General features: G+C 42.7%; 1 protein-coding gene across 1 annotated transcript; it reads right to left on the minus strand.

Annotated features, from left to right (window-relative positions):
• Nucleotides 1-1,229: 1,229 nt before the first annotated feature.
• CLDND1 (claudin domain containing 1) lies at nt 1,230-11,410 on the minus strand. Its single transcript, XM_017731930.1, is given in 7 exon segments — nt 1,230-5,028; nt 5,122-5,259; nt 5,633-5,740; nt 6,913-6,961; nt 6,964-7,161; nt 7,292-7,432; nt 11,083-11,410. Coding segments are annotated over 5 exon segments (708 nt in total). The 5' UTR covers nt 7,156-7,161; nt 7,292-7,432; nt 11,083-11,410; the 3' UTR covers nt 1,230-4,807.
• Nucleotides 11,411-11,425: the final 15 nt, after the last annotated feature.

Consider the following 11,425-nt stretch of genomic DNA (forward strand, 5'->3'; position numbering starts at 1 on the left):
AAATTTAGAAGGAAGGAGGAGACAAGGGGGTGGAATATATTATTAGTTTCAGGTTTTTTCAGTGCTCATTGGTTTTTATAAAGGCTTGGTCTGTATCAGTAGGCAGACAAGTGCTTGTTAAATGTTGATTTTGCATGTGGCTGTTATTGCTATATCCAGACACCTATGCAATCTTCCAGTTATGGAGAATCTACTGTTCCACTGCCATGTATCTGAACCATGAATTGAACATAGGCTTCACTTGGCACTCCGTAGTCCTGAAAGCCATGGTTTAAAAACACAGGACAATATTCTACAGCAATAGAAAAGTTAACAGCAAACATGCAAACTTTTGATCCTTTCCTATCTGAAACCAGTTTATAAAGAAGTTCTATAGCACAAACTCCAGCTATTCCTGAGGTAATGAGAAAAAAAAAAGCAGCTTCAAGATGTTATCCTCTCTGTTCAGACATAGAACTCACTCAAGCAGGAAATACACACAAATAGGGCTGGATAGTCAGTCTGAGATGTAATGATAACAAGCTGCTGACATTTCAGAATTTTTCTTTGAATAACAGGTGCTGGCTGAGGACACACAATGCTGGAGAGTAGGAAAGAGCTTTTCAGAAGTCATTGCTTTGAATCACAGAACAATACTGCAAGAGACTGACTGCAAGCTGGTACATAACTTGGTGCCAGGCCTAAGTGGCAAAAATCAGAACAAAACAAAACAAAAAAACCAGCCCAAAATCCAAACACCTTCCTCAAAAAAATACTTCAGAGCGTTTTAGATGAGGAGAGAAGAGGCATTCACTATCACCATAGCAAAAAGACTGCAACAGACCTTCTCTGAGGAAAGGATCACCTGGCCAGCATGATCCAGAAGGAAAACCAGAACAAGATACATAGTTTCTGGCATGACAAGATTTAGAAGTGACTCTTGGATCATCTTCAGCCACTTGCACTCAAAATGTATCTTTACTTTTGTACATGGCAAACTGTCCCCTTTACACAACAAACCAATCTTTTGTGTCTGCTCTATACTTCTTTTTCCTTACTCTTTTATTAAAGCAAGGAAGTGGGATTGACTATTCTATTTTCAGCCATCTCTAACACCAGCAGGAGCTGTCCTTACAGACACAATAAACCCCCTCTTTGCAGCTTCATTTATCAGTCCCTTCTCAGAACTACTGGAGCATGGGAAGAGAATGGGGAGAACATCCATCTGAAGAAAGAAAATAAGAGGCTGCTACCTAGACTAAAAACTTTATTGATCTGTAAAAGTTTCTGCTAGTCCTGCTTTCCCAGAGGTTTCACAGAGTCAGCAGAAAAACAACCCCAAGCCTGTGAGGAAGAAACAGTGTCATAAGCAGCATGTTTGAAATGCAGCTTGCTGACCTCAGATTTGGGGGACAGAATGTTTAGGAGCTTCTCATAAGCACAACAGGACAATTCACCCACTTAAGCCACCACTGTGATGGAGCTGTGAGTGATACAGGAGCAGTTGGCCTTTGCTATCCTGGCTATGAAATACCATGTGGGGAATTCATGCTGGAGTTCTGGGAGCTCGCTCACATGTAGTGCCAAGAGTCCTCAGTTTTCACGCTCAGTCCAGATTCCCCGTTTCTCCTTTTCCTTTGATATTCCTTCTCTTCACTTGCACCGGCACATACAAGTGTTAGAGATGTGTGCCATTTTCCCTGTGCACACAGACCCACAACACCCCCTTTCTTCACCTATTTTCATCTAACTGTATCTGCCTCATCCCTACCTTCAGCACTGAACCAGTATCAGCAAACATACTGCACGGCCAGACCACAAAATACTGAGAAATACAAATACAGCCTTTTATCTTCCCAAGCTGAAGCACTCCTCAGTTTTTTGAGCAAGGGTGTCTGCATTTGCACACATGTATGTGACCACAAAGACACACACACGCTGCAAGCTCCTCTTGAATGCAGCCTCTGAACAAGGCATGAGGCTCTGTCAGTGTGAAGAGCCTGCGTCACACACTTGGGGTCTCTCATTATTTGTTAATGTGTTTAATCACCTCTTTTACAGAATTACTCCATCCTCAGTATCTCCTCTGTTGTTCTGTCATCCAATGCCATTTAGTGGACCCAAGCCAGCAGTCCAAGAACTCTTCTTGCTCCCTTTTGCTCACCTTGAGCAAAACATACATTTACAAAGCAGAATACTGATACACAGATCCCCCACCCCAAACAGAGAGGGCCAGCCCTCTTTCTGGGTGAGATTTGCCTCTCACCAAGATCCACTCTGATGAAGAAAACTTTACACAAGGGCAAAACAGAAAAAACCCCCACCAAATCTGAAAGGTGACCCTCATTTTAGTTAAAATGGTCCAAATCAAGACTCAATTAAAGCCTCTTTTCTTCATTTCTGGGCAGAGAAAACCAGAAACATTTGTCTCAGGCATAGACACAAGCAGGCAATCTTGGTTTTTCTGGTATTTAAAACGATGAAGAAAGGACTGACAGCACCTCTAACATCCCCTTTTCTCCCTATGACATTTCTTCTTTTGGAGGCAAGAAAGTCAACATTTGACAACTGAGATTTACACTTCAGAAAAATAAGTGTCCCATACAAGAGGAGAGTGAGGGCACAGGATTTCCATTGCTCAGATTAAAATCACATAAAACAAATATTCTGCCAGCTCCTGAAAAAAAAAAGGAAAAAAACTCATAAACTGTACTAGATAAAATCAGCAGCAGTGTTTCCTCTCAAACTGCAGAACAGCAACTTCAGTCCTTTTGACCCAAGCTGAGGCTTGCATGCCCTAGTAATTCTAGCAAATGAGGAACATGACAAGCTGAGCAGTTAGGCCTTATCTATCTAAGTCAGGATAATTACTCTGAAAAAGCACCTTATCATACAGATCAGGCAGCACGGATTTTCATTTACTCTCAGATACTGCACAAAAGTACCACATCCCCTCTCACGAGGTTACAAATAGCCCAGACACCATAGGGAGAGGAAGGGGCTGTTTAAGGAGGAAAATAAAAAACTACTCAACAGCAGGAGAAAGAGGATTATCTTGAATGGCCTGCCACTGCTTTTTCAGTGACTCTGGTTTTCATCATCATCTCTGTTTTACTTCGTAAAGATTCCAAGAATGATAATAGAAGAAGCCTATCACACACTCGAGAGAAAAAATAAAAGAAATTACACAAGCAGTTATATATGATCTTCAGGGAAATCATGACTAGGGCTGTTTGCTGATCCAGCAAACATAGCTTGGGTAGAAACACCTACTAGGAAAAAAAAACCACAAAGGCACAAAACACAACAGAAAAACAGCCATGAGATAAAAATGCCTATTTCTGTATCATTCTCATCACCAGAGTCCCACAGAATCCTTGCCATCACTTGTTTTGTCAGGAATTACTTCTCCTAAGGCATACTTCTTTTATTAAGCATGAAGTAAGGAAACAAGGTGAGCTAAGGCCTCAGAATTAAACAGTTTAGTCTTGGAACATTGTTTCCTAGATATGACATGTCACCCAGTCTGGCTAGAGTGGCAGTGATTTAGAATAAATAAAACATTTTTGAATTAATTAGAAATTATGGGCTGTTGTGACCACCAGTGATGAGCAGGAAAAAATTTAAAGTTAGCAGGAGTCCAAGAATTTCATTAAAAAAAATCCAATCTAATGTCATGGTTTCTGGTGATACTTCCATGAAAAGAGAGAATGATCTAGACACTGGCTCCTCTTTCCCCAAGTAAAATCAGCTCTAGATCATTCCCTTACCCTCCCATCAGATTCATGCAAAGCTGAAAATTTCTGAGTCTTTATTATTATTATTATTATTATTATTATTTAACTTAAACAAGATGGGGAAAGAACAGCACCTTTTAAAAAAACCCTGTTGTGTGCTATAAAGGATAAACAGGTGAGGTTTAAAAAAAGTTAAGTTTATATATGTACATATACACACATACACTAAACCAAATTAAAACCAGAAAACTTGTGATGAAGTAATTTTCAACAAAAGAGAAGCCTTATTCCACATCAAGCAAAAGCACCACAAATTAAGAGTAGAGTGCACAATCACATGTAGTGCAGATACCAAACTAGCCTGGGTCCTGGAAGCAGTGGAGCTACAGCAGGACAGAGCTCCATGAGGGCCATCTTATCCTACTCCTTGGCAGAAGCAAGTGCACAGTGTGCATTCAGGAGGGTGTGCTGTACAGGCACTGCCACAGCTGCCTGCTCTCCCTCCAGCTGTTTTGGCAGATGCCACAAAACACAGCAAACTAGTGACAATAGGAGACCCAGATCTGAGCTACAGACTGATTTAGCTACAGTATTTTCTTAACAGAGGTTTCTGAATTCCCCCATGTCTCTCGGGTGCTCCCTGTAGGTACTGCCAGCTTCAGTCACATGGCAGACAGCTCCTCATTATGTATTATTTGTGCATTGAAGTTCCCATTCTTGCATACCTGCACCTTTTCCTATCTCTCTTCCACCTCACAACACCACTTCTATTTTCTCCAGGCTGACAGGGTAATAAAATTAGGAAGGGGCCTGTACACCTAACTAAGGGGAACTGTCAACAACCAAATGTAGTTTAAAAAATAATAACAATTCTTAAAAAAACCCAATTAAAAAACCTGTTAAAGTGCTGCAGACTTCTGGCAGGGTTTGGTCATTTAGCCCAGAGGTCTTTGTCTTCAGGGCCTGCAGGCTAAATTGTCGACTGGCAAGAAGCATGCAGTACATGATAAAATTCTGACTAAAAGAAAAAAGTAGTAAGGGCTGGGGAGAAGAGGCTCTAACATGGAAACCCCAGACTGCAGTAGCAGCACTCATGCCACACGGTAGGCTTTCAGGAGGGTGAATTCCTTCCTGTTGGTGCGAGCTGCCCAGATGAAAAGAGCAGCTGCCATGAACTGCAAAGGTGCGGACACACTGGAGAGGCAGAAGGACCAGCCGAATTCACCCCTCACATCCTCTGGCAGAGGCAGCTTCCTATGGAGCAGCTCAATCCCAGCTACATAGCAGCCAACGAGGCCCAGTGTACACAGCCCTGGGGAAGGAAGCAGCAAAGCACAGTGAGCTCACCCATGGAGTGCTCCAGGGGGTACTCTCAGCTTCTGGAGGAGGATGGCGGGACACTTACCTGCTAGGAAATGCAGGACTCCAGTGGCAATGGCCGGGTAAAGGCTGCGACAGGCACAAGCACAGAGCCCAATCAGAGCCCCAAAGCACATGAGGCCGATGCTGACAAAGGGCAGAAGAAACTGCAATCGCCAGAGATCTGCATGTGAAAGAAACACACACCTCAAGTTTGCTGAAGGTGTGTTAAAAACAGATCTCCTCCCACCATCTTACATTCCCTTCTACCCTGCTGTTTCTGCTTCATCAGACATTCCACATTCATAGCTAAAGAGGACCAAAGACTCCATTAAAGCATAAAGAACTTAATTTGTTAACTCAAAAATTCCTGTGCAAAAAATTCATAGGCAAAACCCTTGCTAACACATTTATGTCTTCTGACCTACTGCCTGTGCTACTGTAAAAAACAGTAAATGGCGAGCAAGACACAGAAGCTTTCCTCGCTGTTGACTGTATTTGAGAAACATCTTTTTTTAATTCTACTTTCTTATCTGCCAGAACTGAAAGACACTTACAAGTCCGATTCAAATCCGTGCCACTGTTGTGATTTCCAGGCTCTATGTACTTTTCTACAAACTGATCAGAGAGCGAGAAACTGATGCAGTTTGTAGTCATATCGGTTTCTGGGGGTGGAAAAAAGAAAAAGTTACCATTAGGTGTCTTCCCTCAACCCTCCTTCTCCCCTTTCAAATCCTCCTTTCCAATGATTTGAGCTAGGAAGCTCCTCTGAGTTCCCTTTGTGAGAAAAAATTACCTCTCCAAACAGATCTGTAGATGCCTTCCTATGATGTAGTTGACATAGCATGGCTGTTACAAGGTACTACACTAAGGGACACCATTCCAACATGTAGAATCTTCAAGCTTCCCTGGATTATCCACAGAGAACTGCGCCATGTGTAACAGACTGGGAAAGAAATGTGGTGGCATATGATGCTCAACTATGTTGCCACATATTCATGTGCTTGGGGTCCCTTAACTAAACTGTGCTTATCTCCATACGCAGAACGCAGTCTCATACTAACAGTTAAATCAAAAGAGGGATAAAAAGCCTATTTAAATATGAAGGATTTGCTTCTTTATACTAAATTTCTACCTCAGATTTTTCTTTGAGAATACTGTTGAGCAGAACTGGTTTAAGTGTCTTCCAAAATAAGCATTTTCATGAGAGGAAAAAAAAAAAGTATTTCATGTAATGTTTTTTTTCCTCCAGAAATCTATCTGAAAGTACATCTTTAAGAGATTTCCAAATGAAGATGTTCACACATACAGTAAGTACCCAAAATCGACCTTGAAGCAATTAAAATAATTGTTTACCACACATTTTATCCTCCAATGATTTTGAAAAATCATACAAATATTTCACTCCATATCCATTCAAGGAATCCAGGATGTGCTGATGTGATGATGAACAAAGTGAATGACTATCTAAAAGCAACGAGTGCCTCCTTGATAAAGTAGTGTCTTTATTCCACTGCTGGATCCCAGGATGTGTCCTTAAACACAGTAACTGGGAGAGCAACTATAATTGTAGCCCCAACTGGACAGCTGAGGCAAAATAAAAATCAAGCTTGTGAGATTAAATTTAGATCAAGTATCATGTGTCAAAACCAGAAGCTGCAGCACTGACAGCCACAGACCATTTTGCCCTTTGCCTCTTTAAAAATCTGGACTGTCTTTATTAAAAAACCAAGCAACCAAAACATAACCTAGAAATAAACCTTCTGGAGGAACAAAGTGTTCTGAGGAAGTTAGCACCCCAGGCAAGCTAGGGAAGTGATAATGGCTCCGGAGGTACCTGGTGGGCTGTACCAGTGAGAGTTTTTGGGTACAGTGATACATCTCCGGTCTTCTCATCTGCATCTTTGCTGACAAACTCCTCCCAGATGCTTCTACCAGCTTCACTCACATTCTCGGCTGGGGACAGGGTGTGGTATTCGTACCAGAAGTCGGTGCCAATGGAGGCTGCCATGTAGATGGTGGAGATGAGGCTGAGCACGCAGGCGATCACCAGCGCGGTAGCAAACCGGTTATCCATCATGGCGCCCTGGGTGGGGACACAGGGACAAGTGAGCAACGCTTCTGGAAGCACAAAGTTATCCCAGCAGTGCCAAACTTGTGGCATCAGTCCCCTTCTGCAACACCCCCTCAGGGTATGCATGCCTTCCTCTCCCTACCTGCTAGAATCAAAGGAACACTGAGCAAATCCACAGTGCTGGCCAGCATCCACTGGGTCTTCAAGTTCCAAGTAGGGATAATATCCTGGAGAGTGTGCTCTCCCAGTCACACTGCACTGGCTGCTCTCCCTGAAACAGCAACTGACAGAACAACATCAACTCATCTCCAAAGCAGATGACACAGCTCCCTGCCATTTGTGATCCTGATTGTAGGCAACGTCAGAGACTCCATCCACAACGCCCAGGAAGAAGACTTATCTTTCCTTAAGAGATTACCAAGGGTGGAAGTTATTTTTAGCCTGCCACCCCATAAGACTTTCACAGCTTGTGTTTACAGCAAAGATAAGAACCACAGGCATGACGAAAAAGCTCTTCCAGGCTGCTCACAAAGGGCAGCCATGCCAAGGTGCTGGAATGCCTTTAGGGAAGAGAGAAATGTAGCACTAGAAATGTTTGCACTAGAGGCAGAACATGAAGGAAGCATTGGAAGACAAATCTGGAAATCACGATAAATGCTGCAATAATGCCACAATACATACCATGGTATTTTTTGGAGACCGGGAACAATGCAGAGGGGTGCCCTGTTCCATGGGAACAAGGTGACAAAACTGAAAGGCCTTCATATGCTGCCGCAAGGACTTTGCGTCCCTCTCTTAGGGGTCATTTATGCCCTCTGTGGGGTCATGCCCCCAAATGGCAGAGATTCATGGTCAAAGGAGGCATGGGGAGAACACAAATACCACACATGCTTATGCTTATGACAATACCATGACTTTAATGAGCAAGTGATTGGTAATACAAGAAATGTTCTGTGGCTGCAATACACCACAGGACTCCTCTCGGATGCCAGTTGTTCTCACGTGCTTTCTGTGCTTGATTAAATTTATGGATTATTATGAATCAGGCTTGATGCACTTGCCAGAAAAAAAATTGAAACTAGCTCAGCAGCTAGAGGTAGGCTGGTGGCAGGAGCTACTATCTAATCAGCTCTTGTCTACTGCTGGCTCTACCTCCCTTCTCCCACACACTTTGATCAAAATATTTTGGTCTAGTTTCTTTGCAACTAATGAACCGCAACTGGAAACAGCAAGTGCCTTAAACCTCAGCATTCACCAGGAAAAACACCAGAGCCTCAAGTCAGACTTGTCAGTAAGAAATTCTGAACTAGAAAACAAGTTGCAAATTAAAGAAGGGAATTTCAAAGGCATCAATGTTTGCCATTAACAATACCATTCCTATTTCTTTTCCCCTCCATCTGCTCCTGTATTTGTCTGAAACTGGCTAACAAGGAGGAGAAATGTGTTCCCATATCATTTCCTATGCTTCATTTCCACATTAAATGAGGCACACACTCTGCAATATCCATCCTTGAACGGCATCCTTAGTGACGAGAAAGAATAGAACTGATTTTTGGTGAACTGACAAGAAACACCCATTCAAAATACTGCCAAGTTTGCATACCACAACTGTACTTAAATCTACACGCTGTAAACTTTTGTAAGTTAATAGAAATATTGAGAGGGAGAACACACCGTATCCGGGCTTATTTATGTAGAAAACATAGAATTAAGCACAGACTTGGAAGCAAATTCTCTGTGCAGTGTTTAATTCCTGTTTATGTATTTCTACTCTCCTTTGATATCCCAGCATCTTGTTCAAGGTACACAGGACATGGGATGAACAGGATAGGAAGAACAAGTTGCTGTATAGATCTGACCCCACCATTCATAACCTACTGAGCTAACTGAGGGATCCTTTCCCCTTCACATACTGCCCCCGAAGCAAACAGGGCAAGTGGCACCTCCAGGGTCAAAGCTTCTGCCCAGCTCAGCTCAGAGATGAGTAGATCACTCTCAGAGCAAGCAGCAGAACAGGCTGGTCTGGATTTTCCACTATATTGCGATCTACTGCATGAGAAACTCTCTGCAACAGACTCCTCTCTTTAGAAAGGGCCCTCTCTGGGTGGAAGGATCACAAAAACCCCCAAGCTCCATCCTCAGAGTAGTGTCTGGTGAAAAAGAATGTAACCGGGACATTATTGGGCCGCTGATCTGCTGTCACTGCCTTTCAATATAAATGCTGACAAAGCCCTATCAAATTTATACCAAACACAGAGAAAGAAAAGAAGTGCCCCAAAAGTCTTACTTTCAGCTACATATCCCTGGCTGCCAGGTGCAGAACACTGGTGCTGGCAGTATCCCTACTAGATCACCATTAAAAAACAGCTACACATTTCTGACCAGCCTTCTGTGTGCTGGTGTGCTGTGAACACGGCAGAGTTGATGTCAGCTGGCAACCAAGAACGGTTCATAAGCAAAATGAAGGCTTAATCACCAAGTAGCAAATTAAAGCATTGCCCAGTGTTCATTATCCACTTGGTAAAAGGGACATGGCAATCTACTGACTTTCAATCCTTGTAATGTAACTGCAGGCAGGGGTAGAGAGCAGCCGAGGGGACTACAGACCCCAAAATCTAGTGGGCAGCTTTGTGTGGCATTTTTCCCCAAATGACTTTCAGTATGGACAGGACAGTGACAAGGCAAGAGTGGATCCCCAGCTCCTTACAATAAAGGTTCCCTCAATGCTTCTGCCTAACACTGCAACTACTTACAGAAAAGATGAAGAACTCTACAACACTTTATGCAAAGCTTGAACCAGTTTTTCCTGCCAATGGAGTAGACTCGACTACCCTGCCCATTCACTGTGCATATCCACTGCATCTTCATTTACAGGAGACACACTCCCCCTTAAATGAGGTGTCCTTTCAAAAGAGAGAACCATCCTGCCAGCCCCAGGCAGAGCTCAAAGGGAACAGCGAGCACAGCCAGTAAGAAATAGTTACCAGAGAAGACCACGAAGAAATACACTGTGTGTTTATGGGATTAATGCCACACTTTGCAAAAGATTCTGTGCAGAACAACGTGTAGGAGATGCTTACGAAAAAATAACATTAGTGCTACCAAATTATAAATTATAAATATAAAATTATAAAGACAAAGATTGTTAACAAATAAAAATGCTTTTTCTCCATAGGCTGTCAACAAGAGCCTTCACTGTTTTAACAGGTTTGTTCTTATAGCTCTGACAGCACATTTCTGTCTAACAGGAGAAGCTATTCCAAACAAGTTGCAGCTGACACTAAGCTATGCAACGAATTTAAGACACTAGATGGTTGCAAACAGGCGAAAGTGCTTTACAAGATACTGCGATTATATTCACTTTTTAAAAGACATGAGACACATACAAATTTTTAAATTTTCAAAAAAGAAAATTTTTGAAAAAAGCTCAAAAAAGAGAAGGCAAAGGCCAAACTGGAAGCAATACTCAATAGAATGACTAGACTGCATGCATTTCAAAGAAGGTAAAAACAAAGGGGGCAAGTTAGTAGAGTCAGGAAAGAAAAACAGAGAACAGAACAAAAGCAAGGATTCTGGCGAAAAATCAACTCTAAGACTGAAGACTGGACAGTCTTTGTAAGAAGTTACTGTACCATGGCAAAAGGGAATACAAAACCATGCATTTTTATCTTGTTACTGCTGTCACTCCTTCCAGCTAACAGTGGGCCACCACATTTAAGAAACTCCTTTTACGTGACACCACAAAAAAAGGACGGCTGCATTGGCTGGCATTCTCTCAGGAAACATGCTTGCAGTCAAAAAGCGATTAGGCAGAAGGCCTACAAGAGGGTGCAAATAAGGGGAGAGGGCTGCCAACAGCACCAAACAGGATCGTCCGATCGATATTCAGGGCAACAAAATGTTAGGAAAGACTACTACTAAACACTTTCTTACCTTCAGAGATGCACAGAGCCGCTCAGGACACACAGCTCCAATGCTTCCAGATGGCTTCAGAGGCACAGTGTTGTTTGTGTCCTGTGGCCAGTGGAGAGCATGAAACACAAACCTCCCTTCTGTCCGGACTGTTCCATTCATTCAGCTTCTTCCACACCACCAGTTCACAACAAGTGATCTACAAGAAGAGAGCAAACCGAATGGCTGGACATCATCATTTCACTCTGAAATTACTTGACAGACATCTCCCAGTGCTATCATTAACGAAAAAAAAAGGTAAGATGGAGAAGTGAAATGACTTGAAAAACCCTCGGGCCAAGAGAACCTGTCCCCGCAGGACCAG

The sequence above is a fragment of the Corvus brachyrhynchos genome, unplaced genomic scaffold, assembly GCF_000691975.1.
Source record: "Corvus brachyrhynchos isolate BGI_N302 unplaced genomic scaffold, ASM69197v1 scaffold3, whole genome shotgun sequence".
NCBI classification, from domain to species: Eukaryota; Metazoa; Chordata; class Aves; order Passeriformes; family Corvidae; genus Corvus; species Corvus brachyrhynchos.